At 41.2% G+C, this 21994-nt stretch overlaps 1 protein-coding gene across 3 annotated transcripts in view; it reads left to right on the top strand.

Annotated features, from left to right (window-relative positions):
- mideasb (mitotic deacetylase associated SANT domain protein b) overlaps positions 1 to 21994 on the top strand; it is a 40636-nt gene that overhangs the window by 12235 nt on the left and 6407 nt on the right. For all 3 annotated transcript variants that reach the window (XM_088924620.1, XM_088924622.1, XM_088924621.1), the window contains exons 3-12: positions 5945 to 6229; positions 7141 to 7477; positions 8780 to 8846; positions 10084 to 10226; positions 11732 to 11835; positions 16496 to 16571; positions 18143 to 18231; positions 19370 to 19519; positions 19991 to 20134; positions 21602 to 21807. In XM_088924620.1, the coding sequence (XP_088780746.1) occupies positions 5945 to 6229; positions 7141 to 7477; positions 8780 to 8846; positions 10084 to 10226; positions 11732 to 11835; positions 16496 to 16571; positions 18143 to 18231; positions 19370 to 19519; positions 19991 to 20134; positions 21602 to 21807 (1601 nt within the window). The remainder of the gene's footprint in view (positions 1 to 5944; positions 6230 to 7140; positions 7478 to 8779; positions 8847 to 10083; positions 10227 to 11731; positions 11836 to 16495; positions 16572 to 18142; positions 18232 to 19369; positions 19520 to 19990; positions 20135 to 21601; positions 21808 to 21994) is intronic.

The following is a 21994-nucleotide window of genomic DNA, read 5'->3' on the forward strand; positions in this document are numbered from 1 at the left end:
ACCACGGCTGTTGGGGACATGCACAGACTTAAGCAGGGTTAAGGAAACTTAATAGACCAAGTTATTCATTGGATTCATATTTGATATATATATATTTATCTGTAGTAGGCTGTACTCATGTGTACTCATGGGGAGTGTCCAGAAAAGCGCTATATAAGTGTAAGCTATTATTATTATTATTATTATTATTATTGTTTTTATATATGTATATACAAAAACATTAAAACAGCTTTGAAAATCTGTTATTTACCAGGATTTCCCAATAGTGACATAAATATTGGCCTTAATTTTCTTCTATCAATATAGAGAACATTCACGTGAAATGTGATGGAATTTTATTGAGACATCAGTTGATCAGTATATATTCTATATTTTAATCGCTATCAGCTGACAAAACTGTACATTGATATGTTAATACTTTGGACTTTTTGGAAGGCGACGTACAAGTAATAAATGTACTGAAAATATACATATACTGTATGGCACACTTGTATGCAAAATATATAATTATTACTATAAATTGATTGCAAAAATCGGACCCCAGCCTTACCATATGTGCTCCATTTTGTGCTAGGTGTTATAGTGTCCTTGCATTATGTCTGTTACCAAGATGCTTGCCTTTTCAGCATATTTGTGTGCAACTGCGATGGCATAATTTAACTGAATGCAGCACCGTTAACTTAGCATTGCTGTAGTTTGTTCAAAGCTGCCAGCATCTGATGTTAATTAGAATAAAGTCATTTTTGGCAGTGCTTGATTAAGAATAACAGATGTACTGGGCAGTTTCTTGATGTTCCCTTGTATAGTGCCAGATTTCTAGCTGATAGTGCTGCCGTGAAGATAGAAAATGATGTATAGACAAAAACTTTTTTATTATTTTTCCATTTTGTTTGCAGTATTGATGCTGCAAATATTTTATGTTTTCTTGTATGAGTGCATTGTTTTTTTTATTGAAGATGTGACTGAAAGGTAAAGTGGTTGGTCTGATGACTGTGGTTTGATAATTCAGGGGAAGAGGAGACACTAGAGAGAAAGGGTTCATTTTCCCAAGATAAAAGGCTTTGTTCTGTAGCATGTCATGTGACTTCCAATAACAATTTGCACAACTGAGTCTTGTAGCCTGTACATTATTAAACAGTAATCTGCATGATCAGGATTATCAGTAATACATTCCATGTATTTGTGAAGCCATGCATTGCTTTTTTATGTTAGGTTACCCATATACTTGGCATAAAGCTGGTGACAATACAAATGAGTGTTACACTGCTGTACAGAAGACATAGACATTGTAAAATGTGTGTTACAAACATCAGCAGTTTACTCAAAGCCTGCACGAGTGTTTTTGACTATAATGACCTGAATTTGACTTGTCATTCATACAGCTAGAATGGTACCATGGCGCAGTCGTAAGCACTGCTGCCTTGCATCACTAGGGTCCTGAGTTCAGTTTCGGATCTGGGGTGCTATCTGCATAGAGTTTGTATGATCTCCCTGGGTTTTCATAGGATTTTGCCACTTTGTACCCATTGCTTTCCAGAATAGGATCTAGCTTCCTCCCATCCCTGTATTGTATAAAGCAGATAGAAAATGGATGGATTAATGCAGCCTTAAATTAACTTTGGTCATAGTCTTCCAAACCACAGCAACTCAAGTTAAACTGTACATGAGCAGTGAACGTGAAGTCTTGTAACAGCTATGGAATCTCCCATTGAAGTCTGATTGGTTAATTATCAGGTGTTCATGGTTATTTGTTTCTCTAAACATGTCAATAAAACTAAAAGGCTACTTCTTGTACCACAAAACGGATCAATCAGGATTAACTGTTATCTTTAAAACAGAATGTCTAAAATGTCAGTGGAATCACCACTAGAATTATGTGTCTGGATAAAAGTGGGAAGAACGTTAGATAAAAAATACAGTGCAGAATATCTGTGATTTATGCGTAACAGTGTATATTGGACATTTCTAGTCTGGCCGTGTTTTCTGATGTATCCAAGTTCTTATTTACTAAATTAAGCAAGTCATTAGCCAATTAGCCTAAGCTTATGTTTTGTAATGTTCTGTTTAAATTTATCTTTGAAACTATTTTTGATGTTTCAAGCTGCCTATTAAAACTAAGAATATGATATTAGTTTTTAAGAGCTAAAATTTTGGATGCTTAATTTAGTGAAACGCTAGTAATTAAGAGCTCAAGTCGGATAAAATGTACAAGTTACCTGTGATCCTAGGGATTGCAATAAAATATTTAAGAAGGTGAGTTTGAGTACATGTTATTCAGTTCCTACAGCTTAGGGCTACAGTGTATTAAAATTAGTCAAACGTAGTCCTCACAACTGTTTGATAATCAAAATGTATTAAATTATGATTATTTCGATCTTTGTTTTAAGGACAGTGTCTCTTTTGAAAATTGTTTCAAGGGGTAAGAGTCCTTGATATTTTTCAAGCAAATATCCAGTGGCTCGAAATTAGCCGAGACCCTTTATGACTGAAATGCCAGAAGTAAGAATCTTAGCAGTTTGTGATTCCAGATGAATGATGAGCTCCCACATTTGAATGGCATTTTAATTGTATTTATATAGCTCTTTTGATCCCACAAGACTCTAAAGCATTTTATACTTACAGTGCCAAGAAACAGTTTGTGAACCCGATAGGATTTTTACACGTTTTACACATTTGAAACCTAAAATATTATTATGACTAAGATTAAGACTTCATAACAGATAAAGTTAATCTGATGAAGCAAATGAACCAAAATGATACTCTTTCAGAATTTATCTATCTTCAAATGCTGCAACGTTCAATATCCATGTGTGACAAAGCATATGAACTCAGTAATTGGGGCTCCCCCTTGAGCAGCAATGACCGCAACTTCATTCCCTGTAACCATTGATCAGTCTCTCAGACCAGTTTTGAGGAATTTCGGCCCCTTCCTCCAGGCTAGCTCCTTCAACTGTGTGACATTTGAGGCCTGCTTTGCGTGGACAGCTTTCTTCAGGTCCTGAACATTTCATTGAGCTGTAGATCTGGACTTTGACTACGCCATTTAAAAATTCAGAATTTCTTCTTTTACAGCCATTCTTTTGTAGATCTGCTTGTATGTTTAGGATCAGTTTTGAGCTAGATCCACTTTCAGTTCAGCCTCAGGTCATGGACAGATGGCCTGCCATTCTCCTCTAGGATCTTCTGACGCAATGCTGAATCCATGGTTGTATCAATGTCCACAAACCATCCAGGGCCCGAGGCAGCAAGGTAGCCCCAAACTATCTCACTCCCACCACCATGCTTGACGGCTTGTTTGAAAGCAGCGTTTGATTTTCTCCAACCATAACATTGTTTATGCTTGCTGTCATTTCATGAACACTTGTGCAGTTGACTTCTGATAGATGAGACAAGGTCACATTAGTTAAAGCCAGAGTCTCCTTGCTGTTACTCTGGATTTCTTGTAATTTCCTTTGACAGCCTGTTTTCAAGGGAGCATCAGCTTTCACGTTTTCAGCTACATTTCAAGGAATCAGATTTGAAATTGTTTTCCTTATGCAGTCTCTGCAGTAAGTCTGTGAGCTTCCTGTGAAGTGAAGGTTTGTGGTTCTAAAGCATTTTCCAGTCTTTTGCAGAAGGAAATGTGAGCTAACCATAATTTGCTTATTGTCGTATTGGATCAGCTCTGACTTAACTGCCCAAACCTTTGTTACACTTTAAAACTTCCTATCTATAACTATAATGAGTATGCCAAAATCTGAACATTTTAAAAAAATAATTCTTGATTGATGAAGACACCCACCACAGTGCAGGTTGAGCTTTATGAATTAGGCATTGCAGGTTTGAGCCTTGGTTGTGTCCCTAGCTGACTGTGAACATGATTGCCCCACATGTATGTACAGCTGAGGGCTGGGATTAGTCAGCCAGGGCTCTTGGTTCATGGGGACATGGTGACACATGTAGCCTCCCAGTTGATGCCAGTGGATGACAGGCCTGTCCTCCAATCAGCTCTGATCTTCCTGCCCAGGGTGGTGCTGCCTGTGACAAATTAATAGATATTTGGCTGGAAGATGAGCGGGTTAAAAGACTCTGCCTGCACTTCCTCATTCTCCCCCTGCGTGAGGCCACGGGGTTTGTAGCCATGAGCCGAGATATGAAAAACATACAGTTGTCTATCCCAGTTTGAAAAATTGAAAAAAAAAAACTCCCACTAAGCCTGGAATGCTTGACTTGTAGTGCACTGCATACCAAGTGAAAAGCATGTCTGCACACACACAAATTCCATCATGACTCAGTGTCTTTTTCACAGGTCCCTCTCATGGCCTGGATTGTAGGTGGAGTTTGGATGTGTGGCAGGGATCTGAACTGCCCCGTGTGATAGGAGACAGTTAGACAAATTGTTTTGCCAAAAGTCTAAGCTCCCTTGATGTAGAAGGGGGAAGGAGTACCCCCCTGTAATTTTTAGAAAAGCAGCACTGCTTCTTTCAATGTCTTTTTTTTTTCCCCATGCGCAACCAGCAATTGAACAGCAGATTTAATTCCCAGATTCTTAAGCCTTTTTCCGTTTTCAATGATAACTGTAGCCGCAGAGAAGCGAGCCCATGGAAAAGGAGATGTCAATTTTTTTTCCCCTTTCCAAAAAACAAGCGAGAGTTTTGGGGTCTTTTAGTTTCTCTGGGTTAACCGAACCCATGCTTGTTATTGTGTTTTGATCGGACATTCTGATATTCACTCTCAACACTTTCACTTCTTTCAGGCACAGTAATACCCTTTATGAGTCACACATACTTTCAGCACTTTGCAGTTTTTTGCAGTTCTGTTTCAAATCAAATGCCAGGCTTTTTTGCTTTGAAGAAGAGGAAGCAGACTGATATTAATGCCATTCGGGGGGTTAGGCCAGGTGTTGTGTGTGAGCGTTCCTGATGTAATATGGAAAGGAGGAATGGAGCATTGCACTCGTGTGGAAGCATGTTATGATTTTTCTTGCCAAAAAGCCTCTTTCGAGTGGGTTTTTCGAGTGTTTTTCTAAGACCTGCATATATTTTCATCTTATTTTTCATAATTGAAGAAGGTAAGTTTTCTATTTGCTGATTATACATGCACAGACATTACTTAAAATTAATGTGAAGTATTTTTCTGGATTTAAACCTTCTCACTATCTAGCACATGCAAGCTTAATATACTTAATATACTTTTAAAGACCACTTATAAACACTCTCCGGATAACAAAAAAATGAAGTTATTTGCATTAGTTGCAGTTCGGTATGAAATGGCTTAGAATTCATAGTTATTATAGCACTTGAAATAGATGTCCAAACCCTCACCTGTTTGAGTGTCTTGGCCAAAGTATCAATCTGCTTACATATTACAACAAGCTTAAGAAAAGATGAGTGCCTTGGGAAAGGAAATAAAAAGAAATGGAGATAGAAACAAAGATATGTATATCTAGTTAAAATGCCAACTACACAGACAAAACGCTGGCCTCTTCCGCTGCTGAACTTCTCATTTCCAGGACACAGGGAAATTCAGCTTAGCAAAGTGAACACACACGGCCTAAACATGCATTGCCAGGAGTGTTTCAGAAAGGAGGGTGCAGTCATGCAAATGCTGCTCGTCTGCTGTCGACAAAGGCTGTAACTAAAGCAGCAGCCGTCGTCAGGGTCAGGAGGAACAATGAAGGATTCACTGCCCTGATGCCATCTGTAGCATTTGCCTACTTGGCCAGCACAACGGTCAAAACCCTTCAGTCGCAGGTTTCCAGTGCCACTTTAGAATGGAGTTGGATTGTCCGGATAACGTTTGCGCAGATGTGATTTGGCTTTAGTGAGTCTGTGTATGAGATTATCTCTGTCATCGCATCCTCTGTGGAAGACGATCATTTTGCATGTGGTTTTTCACAGATAAGAGCTGGTAGTAACACCAGATGTTGTTGTTTTTGTGCGCGTGTCTGTTTTCCCGGACGCAGGAGGCTGAGGATGATCGGGCCCGGCCCTCCGTGGTCCTGAGCAGCGCCGACGGAGACACCACCAGCGCTAAGCGGGCCCGGGACGAGAGCCTCGTGCCGCTGGTCATCCCCGTGTCGGTGCCGGTCCGGCAGGTGGACAGAGCGTCGCCGGGCAAGGAACAGGGGGAAGCGGGGTGGGGGCAGAGGAGCGGCCAGCAGGACCAAGCGCAGCCCGAGCACAAGGCCTCGGTCATCGTCACACGCCGCAGGTCTCTGAGGAACTCCCTTTCCGAGAGCACCGTCCAGGTCTGACCCACTTTCCCTGCCCTTTTCTCTGGTTGGGGGAATACTCCATAATCTCTTTTCCCTTTGGTCAAGGCTTAGTGTTGTTGTTATAATTCCAGCCTCAGACGGACCGTTTGTGTGGCTCATTTTATCCAGATTTATTTTCACTGCTTCTGGTGTGACGCCTTTGTGTTTGACCGTACTGAGGATTCTGATGATCCTAGCTTTCAACCTTTTCTTGCTCTGACGTCTGATTGGTTGAGCGCTCCTGATCGAGTTAGAAATCATTTTGGTCCAGCTGCTCTATAGTGTGATGAAAACAGGGCCAGAGCAGAATTATCAAATTCATGCTAGACTTACTAATCAGAATTAGTCATTCATAGAAGGTTATTTGACATTGACATTCTGAAGAATATATGCTTTAAGAATCCACCATTTTGATAAAGGAAGCTAATAAGTTCTTTGAATGAAAACTGATTTGTTAACAGGATTACTGATAAAAGCTTGCTGGCTGTGATTAGTAGAACAAAGCAGAAGTAAAAAAGTGTACTATCAGTGCACTTTGTGCAGTCAGTTACGTGTGGTGTTTTTATTTTGCATGTTTTGTCCCAAAACTAAAAATAATCCATTCTTAAATACTGATATTTGGCTCTGTTATGTTTAAAAACGAACACTCCCAAGAAGAGTGGATCCATTTTTCCACACACATGCGGTAAACAGAAGCCATTTGCTTAGTATCTTGTGTCTGGCCCTGCAGAATGCAGAAGGCCACTCTATGTGGATGTGTTGGGTGTGCTCCGTTTTGTGAAAGGTGTTTTGTTTGAGTCGCTCATTTTGGTAGAGGGGTTCTGTACACAGTGCAAGCATCCCCTTTGCCTTTGCCAGTCAACGGATGAGAAGCCACATGTCGTGTTTTGATCTCTGTCCTCTAGGACGGCGAGGGTTTAAAGGAAGATGAAGGCAAAGGGGGGGCCAAGTCGAAGCGCCGTCCTCGGCCGGAGCCCCTCTTCATCCCTCCCAAACCAGGCACCTTCATTGCCCCCCCGGTCTACTCCAATATCACCCCCTACCAGAGTCACCTCCGCTCCCCGGTGCGCCTGGCCGACAATCCCCTCACCATGCCCCCTTACACCCCTCCGCCCATCCTCAGCCCCGTGCGTGAGGGCTCTGGCCTCTACTTCTCCACCTTCCTGTCCACGGCCTCCAACAGCCACGCCGCCCCCCCGCCCATCACGCCCAAGTCCGCCACGCGCAGCCTGCTCAGGTCCAGTAAGTACCTCTCCCTGCACCTGCGCTCCACACAGTAGAGCACAGCCACTTCCTTCTCCAGAGGCGTTTTTATCTTAGCTTTACGAAAGATTGTGACACTGTGGTGGCGGTTGAGGCGGCAGTGATCCACTTTTTGTGTGTGTGCTCCTAAATAATTCACCACTTTTTCAAGACTGGCTGCTTTAATACAGATGTTGCAAATAAAACCTCCTTGAGAGTAAATTGGGATTTTTTTTCCCCTGACATCATCCTTTGGTTTCAAGACAAAGAAAGTGAAATTATAATACATTTGTTGAAAAAGCTCTGGGAATGCCAGTTGAACATGACTTTTATTACTATACTTCCTTTAATATAGCAATTATAATGTAGGTCTTTTGCTAATGGATTTAATTACCTTTGAATATATTTAAATGTATTAAGCTCCTCAGCAGACTGCAGTGCAGTCTTTCCTATCTACATAGTTTATAGTACATAATAGAAGTTCAGTGCAGAACTTGCATGAGGAGGTCTCTTATCGCTGGCGTGTGTATATCATCAGTTCTCAGTGTCAGTTGCCCAGTGCAAATTTGTGTTGTGCTTGCTAGTGTATTTCACAACAAATCATCCCTAATTTTACTTTCATTTTGCAATTGAGTATCGGTGACCTGCTCCCTCGAAACTGGCTTCATCAAGGCTGATTCTCTAGGCTACACTGGTAATCTTTACAGTGAGCTCTAAAATCACTTCAGATGAACTGCAGCTGTCAGTTTTGTTTTGCATTTACAGCTCGGCTATGGTTTTACAAACTTCATGAGACATAATTGGCAGGACCTGGTTCTGGGGGCAAGGTTACATTTAGAAATCTTGTAATGGTTATATATAATGTTCCCATTATGTTTTGTTGAAAGAGAGCTAAATGGTTTCTAAACCATCAGATTTAGAAACTCATTACTCTCATTCTATTACGCATAATCTACCAAAGTTCAAAAGACCCATTAGTATGACATAGTAACATTGTATAGATATACATATCCAAAGACCACAATAACTAGTATAGAATATTTTTCTTTATATTAAAAAATGTGTGTTGTGAAAGCGGTTGGAAATATGAATAGAAAATATAAATAAAGTATTGGAAGTCAGTAGTGAGTATACAACAGGTATTTCTCTTAATGATAGTAGTTTTGTTTGGTATGTTGAGGATAGGCTAGCACCAGACTCATACAGGACCCCAGAACTGTTGTTCTAGATGTGTGTATTCAGGAAGTTTAGAGGGATTCAGTTCCTCCCTGATCAATGGCTTTCATCTGTGTACCTCTGCAGACAGCTCTGATATCACCCCTCCAGTTCTTCCAGCAATGGGAGAGGCCACCCCTGTGAGCATAGAACCGTAAGTGAAGATTGTACCGCTTGTATGTTTACATGTGAATCCAAATGTCCAAACCACTGCTCCAATGTCATGACCATGGACACTGTGCTGTAGGGACAGCTGTCTTTCCTATTAGATGTTAACCCAAGGTCCTGTTTACTTGGTGATTAAAGATCCCCTGCACGTTTTAAAAAAGCAAAGGTGTTAACCCTGTCTAAATTTAACTCTGTCTTGTACAGTGTTCCTAAATTTCCCCTCAATTGAACTAATGAAGTCACTTCTCTCTCCCCCCCGATCTGCCCCTGTAGTGGGGCCACTGGTGCCAATGGCCAGCCGTGTGTCAACCAGGAGGTGGTTCAGTGGTGGGTGAAGTGGTTCCTCTCCTAAACGTAAAACACTTCAAGACCCTTTGAGATTAAAAGTGCTGCGCATGAGCAGCCTGAACGACCAGGAGTCTTTTCTTCTTGTGTCAGAAGGCACAACGTACTCAATCTACACAATACTTTTTGTTGTCTCCTTCCTGCCTCAAAAAAAAGAGAACCGTAAAGGCTTGTTTGAATGTGTAGATCTTCACTGATCCACGTTTGGTCCAAGTTTGAATCTTTGTGTTGGTGTGTTCGAAGACGACGGCCTGTAGCTGGTGGTGTCTGTCTTGAGCAGTTGGCACATGGATGCCACGGCTGTCGGCAATGGGCATGCCATGGGGTGGCTGTAAGCCTGCAGAGCCTTGCAGAGCGTGGTGCAGCTGAGTGGAGTGAGTCACACAGCTAACACTTTCGCAACACGAGCTGTCGATCTTGTTTTGTAAGACCAACTTGAAAACCAGGCCGGTGTTCCTGCATATTAATACAGGCCAAAGACTAATTGTCCTCTACTTAGTATGAAACAATTTGCCACAGAAATTCATTGTGCCTTGCCTTATTGTGTCTGTGGCTCTTAGAGAGCTTGAGTGTAATTCTGAACAGTTCATTTTGCTTTCAGCTAACAACAGAGCTCTTTTAATGTAATTCAGAAACAGAATTCTCACCTGAGTGAGACATTGGATAGCTTTCTAGCTAAGTGTTTTTATGTGTTTGGACCTTAGTGATTGTAACTGCACTACCCCAGCACTTATTGATTCCTCCTGCAGTGCTTCAGTCTTTTCTTCCTTTCGGTTCAATTCAGGTGTAGACGGCCTTCCCCGGTTATTGTACATGTGGAGGTATTTTTCTGAGCACAATGGAAAACGTGAGCTGGCCTGTGTTTCTGCCCCTGGCAGGCGGATCAACATTGGGCCGCGGTACCAGGCAGAGATTCCAGAGATCAGGGACCGCACGGCCGCACAGAGAGACCAGCACAAGGCGGAGCTGGTGTGGTGCCCCCTGCAGGAGCCGGAGGCCAAGCCGCCGCGGGAAGAGAGCGGTACGGATTTCCCGCAGATGGGTTTCCTCAATTGCATTTCAGCGTTGGACAAACCCAGTCTGGAAACTAGAGCGTTTTTTTTTTGTTACTTTTGCAATACGGTACCCAGTTGTAACAGAAATCTGTGCATTGACATATGAAAGGTGGAAAAGGTCGCATTTTTTTTTCTCTACTGGAGCAAACGTGCCAAAGCACTGCCTGTCTATGACGACAGGAAATGAATACTCAATGAAAGAAAATTGTTGTATTACAAGATGTTAAACTGTGGTCCTTATAACTTGTGATTATTAGGCTTTTTAGCAAATTACCCTAGACACAATTTTGGGGGTCAGCTTGTGCAGTAACTCTAAGCCCAGCTAAGGTTGTTTCAGTCAGCGGTCATGTTCTGCTGTGCACCAGTAGCAGCTTATTTACATCAAGCCACTAACGAGTTTTGATATCCCTTGACTCTTGTTTAGGCTTATCCTGGTGTCCAGGTTGAATTCTGCAGGTTTTCTCTGTTATCGCTACCCAAGTCTCCCACTTGAGTTATGTTTGTTGAGTCTTCTGCTTGTCTGCGTTGTGGTTGAGTTCCTGTTGTAGAAAGCCATCTGCACAACATCTGTGGAACACTTTGAGGTCCTTCAGGATTGCGAGCACTACACAGTGCTGTGATTGCAGTGTTGGGTAAACAAATGTCAGGAGTTCCTGGACACATCCTAGTCTTGAAATTAGTTTAGCATTTTTAGGATTGGTACATACACTGTAGGGGACCACCCTTCTCCGTCTGGGAGTGGTTTTCGGATTTGTGATGGTTCTTTTTGGGCATTGCAAAGTTCTGTTAGTTTCAGCCTGGATTGTTTTTCATTTCATAATGTCAGACAATACTTGACCTAAATCTGAATATTTTTATTTAACAGTCCAAATGATACAAAAGGTCATCGCAACGAATTGCAAAGTCATGTCATTTTTTTGCAAAGAAATTGCAGGGAGGAAAACTTTATATCTCATAAATGTGGGTTTACTTTCTGTTTTTCCAATTGACCAAAAATGGTTATATGTGGGATCTCTTAAACATTTATCTAGATGACCTAGATCAGCCCTTTTACAGATGCTGAACTGTGCCTGTAGAAAGCTGTAGAACAACTAACTACTCAGAAGGCAGATTTATCTGCTGTGTTTATCGAGGACTTTGATCTAAGGCGAACTGGTAATGCTGGTGTGTTGTCGGTTGCTTCCCTCCCAGTGGCTAACAGATGTAATCACAGTTTGTCCTTCAAAAAAGATGCTAAGAAAGTTCTTACTGGTTTGACACGTGCTTTTACTCATGTATCGAAGAACTGCCTTTGGTCCAAGCCTGCCATGAGCTTTTGTTCTTGGTTGGACCGGGTCTGAATGCTGTGTGCTCCAACCTTCCCCTTTTGTATTCTGTGGCGGAGAGGTGCGGCGCTGTTGGCCTGAGAGAGCCTTGTGTTCTGATGCCTCCTTCCTGATCCAGAGTGTTGCTGCTGTGTTTGTGTTTGCAGTGGAGAACCTCATGAGTCTGGCCTGCTCCAGTGCACTTTGTGGGGGAGGTACCAATCAGGAACTAGCCCTGCACTGCCTGCATGAAGCCAAGGGAGACATCCTGGTAAGTGGGGGATGCGGAGAGGGATGACCTCTAATGTTTGTAAATACTTTAGTGTGTGTCCAGCCCAATGGGGCCGTACGTTACTTCTCTCCTGGAAGGGGATAAACCAGGCAGGGTGAGTTTAGAGCTTAATGTCTTTATCTTTACATAACACTTTTGCTTACACGCTGACTTTGTTCCAATATTGAATTTGGCTGTTTTTAGTTTCAGCTGTGAATTAGAATCTGGCCTAACTTGTCAGATTCTCAAGTAAAATTACTTACTTGCTTCGATATCCAGCATTGCCCAGGAAAAGAAATGAACAAACTTGACAGTAAAGGCAGCTGTTTAAGTCAGATCTCTCTAGGGACAGGTTCTGTTCAGGCTGTTGCACTAAAACATTTTAGTAGGCATTTAATGGAAAAATGTGAGCTGCATTAGGAAGGATATGTTTCTCAGTTAATCAGAATATGAAAAATCCAAAATCCGATTTGGCAATATTTTTCCCTGTGTGATATTTTTTTAGTTTTTCTGTTACTTTAAAAATAATAATCTTAGTCAAAAATGTATGTATTTTATAGATCAAATACACAAAAATGCAGAAGTGTCTGTATCAATCTGAAAAAAAAATGTTTTCTAATCCTTCCTCCTGTTAATCTGAATCTATAGTATGTGTCAGATTTGCAGATTCGGTTGAGTGGTTTTTCAACAAAAATAACAAAATTAGGGTGAACGGTAGGATGTTTTTGTTTACGAGCAGGATTTTTTAAAGCCGCACTAGTCAATACTTTGTGCTTCAGCACTTTTGTGATGACATGTATGTTCTCCAGGAAATGTTTTTCTGTCGTCTTCAGCTTTCTTGTCACCCTTCTTAGAAGAGCGTAAAAATGAATAATGTGCTGTTTTGCTTCAATGTTTTTTTTCACCAATCTTTTCTGCAAACAGGTTTGTGCTTGTCTAGGATTATAACTTTTAAAAGTTTTATAACCTTTTCTGTAAAGATGTATCTGATTTAAAATCCCTGTCAAATTAAAAACATCCATTTAAGCTATGAAATTTTGTTAGAGTTGAACCAAGTTTATTTTATTACTAGCATTAGTGAATTTGACAAAATTAACATTAAATATTGCTTAATTCCAAAATGCTTCAGTTTAACTCAGAAGTTTCATTAAAGCATTTTATTACTGTTGTTTCCTTGCTCAGCAAGCACCCTTATCTAGAGTGACTAATATCCAATAATAATATGGGGAATTTAAAAAAAATCATTAATTTGATCATTAATCAAGTACATTATAAAAGTTTTAAAAAATCACAAAAAAAGTGATGCAGCTCATGTTGTAAGTGCAGTACTGTATGCACAATATTACTGTATGCACAATATCCACAAAGCAGTAAACCACAAATTGGGCCTTTATGTTTCAGAATTGAAGCATTTTTGAGGGAGGAGCAGTTTCCAAATAGGATGTTAAAGTGGCTGTCGATGTTCAGTACCCATCATTCTGAGTTTTAAATAATCAACCTTATTAAAACTTAATAATGAATGAAAATATCATTCATTAATAAGATAAGAAAATCCTAGACAAGGACAAACTTACAATTCTCTAATTAATCTGGCAGTAAAATATAGAAAATAATTTGGGGTGGTTCCCAGCCAACACCCAACGAAACCGAGTGTTTTGACAGTGCGCTGGTTGGTGTGGCACCTCACTGTAGGCCTGCATTGGTCTCAGCACGGCGTGTCTAATCCATCTACATTGTATGGTGGATAGTAGGTAAACGTGACACCTCTACTCCTCAGAATGAGGGAATCTTGTTCACGTATGCTTTCAGCAGCATTTTATAATGGCTTTTCACATCACTTGGTCAGCTGGAATAACAGTGTGAACATGTGCTGTTCCCGTTGGGTTGTTCCCATAGCTGTGGTTTTCAAGTGTGTTTTCTTGAAATTTCAGGCATGGATGCAGTTAATTTGCAGGTTGATCAAGTAGGAAACAAAAGTTCCTTGTTTTGTAAATCCCCATTAAAGGCAGATCAAGATTAGTTTCTTAACAGGTTACGTCTTTTGTAAAAAAAGAAATTTGCTTGATATTTTATTTTTGTACATCTCAAGGTTTGTTTCTGTATTGTTCCAGCATTTCAAATCTTAACAACATATCCTCTTTATGGCTTTAAATGCTTCATAGCTAACTTACTGTAAAAAAAGGAAATGCATTTTTGCTTTCACACTTGAAAACTTTGACCATAAACAAAACATCATCATCAAAACATTTACAAAATTAGTCTTTTCCATAGATTTATTCAATTCCACTGTCCCACAAGAACCGCTCTTAACAAACCTTAAAATACTTAATTAAGAGGCTACAGTGCATTTTAGGTTCTGCTCTCAAACAAAACACCATTTAGAAGGAGCTGAAGTGTAATTGCACTGCTGCTATAAAGGAAGCCTTCCTTTGAAAAACAAAAAGCTTTTCAGTTGTTTAAATATCTGTGGTTAGGGCTCAGAATTACTGAAGTTTTTTATCAAATCTTTTTTTGTCAATCTGGATTTTGTTTTTTTGTACAGGTTTTTAAACTGATCTTCCTTTCATTTATGTGACAAGTACAGGCCTGGGCAATTCAAAGATGTGTTCCAGAGGTACTGTAAAGTAGAGGATTAGGATTTGCGCTTATACATTTCATGTCTTGAAAAGCATCTCTGAGCTCTTTTTTCCTCTCTGTGTATGTGGGGGTTTACAGGACTGAAAGAATTAATTTCAAATCTAGCACCTAGTTAACAAAATTGAAAACAAAATTGATCGTGATCCGTCGTGTTCACTTAGTTTTGTAGGATACAGGCTGTCTTTACCTCAGAGTAACCTACATGCTCACTAAGGCCCTCACTGCCTAGAGAAACACTAGCACTATTGTTGTCGATCAATGTACCTCACCTCCCTAGTTGAAGAAACGTAGATTGTAATTGGCCGTAGAACAGCCAGCCCTGCTGTAGCAGTAAAGCAGTTTTCTGGGTGTTACTGACGGGGATAATCCAAATGTGGTATGACTTCCACTTCTATTTCTTATGTGGTTCTTTGCTTATGGTGTCCTGCCTTAGTTCAGTTCAAACATCTTTATTGGCCTGAATTACAGTGTTGCCAAAGCAGATGAGATTAAAATAACATCTACAGACATTTACAATACAAACACATCATAAGACGTTTACATGTAAAATACAACACATAGACCAGGAGAGAGACTGGCTCACTGTTCCTCAGGTTGTGACAGTTGCTGCTGAGCTCAATTGAGTGCCCTCCCCCCACTCCCAGTAGGATTGGGAGCTGTTCTGATTCTGGCAGATGTGGGAATTCTGGGATTAGATTTGTAATTTTGGGGGAAAAATATTTGTCTAATCCCAGAGTATTTCTCAGAGTGCAGCAGAAAATGCATCTCTGTCTCCGTTTCTGCCTGCTGGCAGTGGGAGCACAAACTTTCCTCTCTGAGCAGCCAGGTCTGCCTGTGTCGCCCGGTTTCTGTGGTCAGATTGTGGTCACTGAACCTGTACTTTGTCTGGGTCAGTTTCTTTTTGTTGTTTTTTACCTTGGTCAGATATTCGGCAAGTATGTATTTTCTGTACAGGGTTTTGTAGCATTCCAGTTCATGTTGTGTTTGTGTGTTTGATCTGTGCTGTGGTGTTGTTGATTCTGATTTGGGGTGCTCTAGCAGTGCGGTCCTGAGGTCGGCTGGTATCCGTGTGCCTTGGTGCAGTGAGCTTTAGGACCAGCTAGCTCAGAGGTTAGGGTTAGGGTTAGGGTTCTTTACGCTTAGCTCTTGGCTCAGCAGGGCCTTGTTGTGATAGGAGTTTTGGTCACTGCTTTTGAGATGTAGGCCATAGTTTATTACTCTCTTCTGTATGTTGTGTAAAAACATCCCACATGTGCAGAGAAAAACTACTAACGATGCAGGGCCGAATATCTTTAGGGTGTTTATCCCATTTTATGTAATCCTGATCTGTGAGTGGACCCCTCATTTCACTGCCATATAGGGCAATTGGTTGGATTAGACATTCACATATTTAGAGCCAGATTCTTGTAAAAAAGAGATGGTATTGAAAAGAAAGAACAATGTACCTTCTCCCTCAGTGCCTTTACTGCCAGGTCAAAACTCCTATGAGCTGATAGTCAGACCAAGATATGTGTAGGTGGATGTATGTTCCAATGTGTTGTTCAGTGTGAAGACTGGTCTTGTCCAGATTGACTGTCAGTGTCCAGGTCTGACAGTACTACTCCAGCAGTGCCAAGCTCTGCTGCAGCCTCTGTTCTGTGGGTGACTCTTGTCTTGTTGATTATCTTCATATTTACAGTTGAATAGGATTAAATAATAGTGTAATTTTGTTTCTCACGTTATTGTGCATGACCAATATAAATCAAGGTACATACATGCAAAAATATAAATTGTTCTCTGTCCTCTTTACTACTTTGAAGTACACGAAAAAGTGCTTTATGTATCTTTCCTTTTAATAACCATTTTCTATCTTTCATTTAGCAGCAGCTTTCAAATGTTTACTTTTGGATGTGTATTTAAGCGTCCTTACAATCAATTCTAAAAGAGTGTAGGAGTATGTCTGTTTATGAACCAGATTTTGGAATTAAATCAACATCTCTTTCAGCCTCTGCATTCAGGTGTGTTTCTTGTCTTGCCTTCTTAGGAAGCCCTGACACTTCTGCTCTTAAAGAAGCCCATTTTCTCCAAGAATCACCCTCTTGGCAACTATCACTATTCAGGTACTAAAACCACGTTACCTTTTGAGTTCTTCTGTTGCTGTTTCATGCTTGATTAGCACGGTTGTTTGGTTGGTGGGTCAAAGCAGGATGTTGACCCACCACGTCATAAAAAAGCTGTTGTACTGTGGTTTTAATGAAAAAAAAAGGCTATATGTGGTTGTGTTTGAGAGGTTTTGTTTTTCAGATGCATAAATTCACATCACAAACGGTCAACAGTAGAGTCTGGCTAAGTCTAAGCAATGATTAAATTGTCCAGTCATCCTACAACACTTCCACAAGCTTTGGGGATAAATATCAGTTTTTTTGCATGAGAATCTGCCTCAGGCCCTGCATGATACACAAGGCAAAGCTGCAAGGCAGTTGTACTGCAGTGTTTGAGCCAGTGCTGTTTTGTGCTTGGCATTGTGTCATGTTTTCATATTGCCTCTGTACTAGGACTGTACATTTTATGTGTGACATGGCTGTGGAAAATGCTAAATGTCTTTTCTTCTTTCAAAAATGTAGAAATACAAATTATTTTAATTATACCTACTTGTATGTTTTCCCCATCTTGCTATGGACCCTGTGACCACACACAGGGTAGAAAGCAGAAGTGCAGGCAAACTCCTCAGCCCTCCCAAAAGCCTAATGGCACCACAGCCCTGTAGCGGAGGTTCAGTGCCAAACGACACGTCGCTCCAGAAGGCGCCACATGTCTGAAATTGCACTGGCTGTCACAGGGGTTGCTGTGTCACCGAGAGCCGCGACAGGCCCTGGCCGATTAATCCCCCTCATCTCCACCACACCAGTGGTGCGTGGCCTCTTGGGCGATCGCTGTTACAGTCAAGTGCCTTCGCCAGTTAGCCACCTGAGAGGCCCCGCCATGCAGAGTGGTTAATCGTTTATAGCGTGATCTGGCTGCAGTTCGTAAAACTGTGTTCCTCTTTTTCTGTCATGAGATAAACTCCCCCTTAGGAAAACCAGGACAGACAATTAAAGGGTGGTGTGGCTGCATCTTGGTAGTGCCGATGGAGACACTCACACACAAGAGCTTTGAAACTTGAAACTTGTAAACTCAAGACGTGCATTTTCAAAACTTGTCTTTTTTTAGAGATTTATTCAGTGCCGCTGTCCTGCAGGTCCCACTCTAGCCACTTCAAAGTAACTTGGCGTTAACTTTATGTTAAAGACGCAACTAAGAGGCTACAGTGCTCCTTGGGTGCTGCTCTCATAACAAAACCCCATTTAGAAGTAGACGAAGTGTAATTGCACTGCTGCTGTAAAGGAGGCCTTCCTTGAGAGTGGTAATCTCCCCATGGTGAGGAAACCCGGACAGTTCCACTATGTTTGGGGATAATTATGTTAGAAGGACTAGGACTATTTTGAAACCCCTGTGTTTTTCAACAATGACAACCCCTGTGTGGTCACTGGCTGTGAAATTATGTTGAAGTGATGGAAGAGAGTGGGGTGTGTGTGGCTTCCGGTCCTGTCATGGATGAGCTTGTTGTGAATAGTGCAGAGCCTGTGTGTCTCCTGAAGCAGAGCAAGCAGCCACCTGGTCACGCCCGCTCACTCTCTCCCTCCCTTCACAGGGTCAGACAGGTGGACCTCTGCAGAGAGACGGTATTTCAACAAAGGAATCACTGCTTATAAGAAAGACTTCTTCATGGTACAGAAGCTGGTGAGCTGGAGAGTTTTTTCTACTTGTATTTAAAGGCCATGTTGAATACATGGCCCCACCCTTCACCGTGACCTCCTAGATACCAGTAGTTAGTTTTACAGTTCTCTGTATTTCTGGGTTTTGACATTTCCTGCAAAAATGTTTACCTTTTTCATAGTGAGACCATTTCTTTGTTAGTTTGAGAAAACTGTCTTAAGACATCTTTGTCATATTATTTCTCAATGACCGTGAGACATGTAAGGAGTGTTTTTGGCAAAACTAAGCCTGTTGCTTCTGTTCTCCAAGTCCATTTTTGGCTCTTTCACTTGATTTTTTTTTCAGTGTTTTAATGGGACATATCTTCAATAACATTGTAGAATATTTAGATAATCCATCATTTTGAATAATTAAATGCAAAAGTTGTTAAATCATTTAGTTTACACTTCTGCATATCTTACGTATTTGTATAAAAGGGCAACAAAATACTTTCAGGTGCAATTGTGATCTTGCCACATGTACATCATGGCAAAATCACAAATCATTACCTTTTACCTTATGTGGTTTTCTGAGTATTATTCTGTGTAGGTTTTTCAGGCTAACCGTTGTTCAGATATCCTACATAGGCAGGAAGCGCTTTTAAGAGTCAATATAAAACAAGTGCAGTTTCATCTGATTTTAATCCACGCAGCACTTAAAACACCCAAGTCTCAAAATTGTGCATTACTTTGTTTTTCAGAGCTAAAACTTAATGGGAAATAATAGATGCAATTGTTTTTTCACTCTCAAGAGCAACCTCTCGCATATTTCTAGTGCAAGAGAGCTCTGAATCACAAGCAGTTTATGCCTGAATTGAAGTATTCCCTGCCATCGAAATCCAGCATCTGCACTCTGGTTTGTGTATTTGTGATGTTCAGTATGCATTATGGTGTACCTGCAGAAATAAGGAGGAAAGCAACCTAAAATATCGCTCCTTGGCTGTCTAAGAGGAGCAAAACAACTTAAAATATTGTACATTTTCCGTCTGAATGTACTTAACATGGGCATACTCAGAGCAATGGCCACTAGTGGTTTTCCAGAAAGATCTGAAAACAGTTAATACATGTTATCTGCAGAAGGGGGGTCACTGTCTGCTGGCAGTAAAATGTGGTTCTTTGTTCAGGTGAGGACGAAGACGGTGGCTCAGTGCGTGGAGTTTTACTACACCTACAAGAAACAGGTGAAGATCGGACGCAACGGCACGTTGATTTACGGAGACTCGGAACCGGCAGAAGGGAAGAGTCTGCAGGATGAGATGGAAGTAAATGTGAAGGTCAGTTTGGGATGTGGCGTCATGTTCATCTGTCCCTCACAGGAAAAAAAAAGCAGAATTTATCTTTGAAGAGTAGTGCAGATAGTGGACTTGCAAAATGCTTCACCAACAAATGGTGATGTAATTTAAGTTTTTTTTAGGTGAAAGGCTACGGGTGCTGAAACAGGGTGATGACCGAATCCTCTAATAGTGTGCTGTCAGCGAGGTTGCTACTGAGTGGGTGAGGGACATTAGTCTTTTTTTATCATGAAGGTCTACTGGGCCACAGTGTCTGAGATCCCTCAGCTGGCTAATCGATACCCACAATTAAGATGTAGGAAGCGATCTGTAAGGATGAGTAGATGAGACATTTTGATGAAACCAACTTTCCCTTTTGTCATCACCACTGACCTTGGCATTTTGCATAGCTGTGATTTTTACGTTGTACGTCTCGAGTGAAGAGACCAAGCCTCTTGGCTCTCTGGCCCACAGAGTTCCCAGCGGTATGAGCCCGCTGTCAGGGACACTGCACAAGACGAAGATGAAGATGAGAAAAGGAAGTGGGTGGAACTGGCAGACAAGAGGCAAGGCCCCAGCCCCCCAAAAGTGACACAGGCGCTCCAGGCCTGCGAAAACGTGAGTGACGAGCTGCTCCCCAAGTTCATAGGTCTCACTGTCACAGCTGTGTGTCACCTTCATTGATAAGACTGGGGGTTAAGAAACATCTGAAATGTTGTGAGTTTTTTAATGGTATCTTATGTGTTTCTGAGCTGTTTGAGTTTTTTTTTCATTAAATCCAAAATCCCTTCTTGAACATATATATGTTCTGAAACCTACAAAAATTATACATCTGACAGATTACTCTGCATCAGCTTGAAGAAGCAGACAGTTCATGATGCATACATTTATTCTTCCAAATGACATTTTGTGAGAAAGGGATATAAAGCAGAAATCACCTGAAATCAGAACTTATATCAATATGGAGAGCAGCATGTTACAAATTAAATAATTTGTTTCTGTGAAAGGCAGGAATGCTACTCTGCTGAATTTGATGTTAGTCATCTTCCATTTGAAGAAGTTCTTAAGCATTTTTAAGCAGTGAACGCACGACTTCTTGTACATTTTATACATGAACTGGAGTTGGTTGATTCCTGTGCATAATGCTTTGTAGGGATACTGCCCTCTAGTGTTGACTGATTGTAACTATTGAAATAATCTAGATCCCTCAGAATGCACTGGGGCAGGGCTGCCCAACCCTATTCCCTTTTCTTTCCCAGTTAGGTCACTTGCCTGGACTCACTGTTTTGTAAGACCTTTTCAGGTTTTTCACTTCCACAAATAATGCAAGATTTATGTATGAGAAACTTCACCAAAGGTGAAAATGATTTTAAACTGAAAACTGTTGCAAAAGACTGAATTTGATTTTTAGTTAGGCTAAATAATTGGAGACTGAGGAATGGAGCAAGCAACCCTGTAAACCAAAGCAGGTTTGGCCTCGTTTCCCCAATACAAACAACCCTCATGTTATTTCAGTGCCCATTCCATCAACTCTGTTTGCACCACAGCTGCATAGCTAGCTCACCGTCCTGTTCATACCCATACAGGCCAGTCCATGAGCTAGATAGAAAAACGATTTTGTTGGCAGCCAAAACAAATATATGTTACGCGGTAGGGTGGAGACCAAGATCATACTTGGTTGCACATATTTACAGAAGTGTTCTTGTGGAAGGAAGTATATAGGTTACATTTTACTAGTGCAAAAACTGTGACAGCATTTTCTGCAAAACCTGCATGGGTTTTTATGCTCTCCTGTTTCTTAGTCTGTGAGCTGTCATTATCTGTATTTGGTATTGGTTTTTACTTTTCTTGTTTTTTAACAAATAAAACAAATGCTCCTATACCAGTCCTAATTTTAGCCTTTAAAAAATGTAAATTGGATAGTGAATTCCAATATAATTTTGGTGACTGAGCTGTTATTTTTTTGGTCATCATCATACCAAGGGCATTTTCGCCCAGTAGTGTGCTGTAGCTGTAAGGCACATTGTGTAGGCCTGTCCTCCAAATCTCCACGAGGCTGATGGTGTTGTGTGTTGGCTGTTTCAGGCCGGCGAGGTACTGGTCTTGAGGAGTCAGGAGGCACCCGGCGAGGAGAAGAAGAGAGACCGGCAGGCACCCCAGCCCCTGCCTCCTGCCCCAGCGCCGAAACCACGCCAGGAACCTGCTGCCGCAGACAAGAAGAAAGCCGCACCCTCTACCGTCAACAAAGGCCAAGACCAGGAGAATATTTTCCCCTGCAAAAAATGTGGCAGGTGAGTGACCAGTACCATAGCTGGGGAGACATTAGTGGGCCAGGTTGCAGACCCACGCTATCATCTAATCTAGGGGAAATCAATCGTGACCCTTGACCTTTTTTGGAAGGTTCAAAGTTCAGTAATACTATAGAATGAAATGCTCTGGTAATGTCCTCTGTTATTTTACATTAATCACCCAACACCC

This window comes from Atractosteus spatula, chromosome 9 (genome assembly GCF_055471065.1).
Source record: "Atractosteus spatula isolate fAtrSpa1 chromosome 9, fAtrSpa1.hap1, whole genome shotgun sequence".
Classification (NCBI taxonomy): domain Eukaryota; kingdom Metazoa; phylum Chordata; class Actinopteri; order Semionotiformes; family Lepisosteidae; genus Atractosteus; species Atractosteus spatula.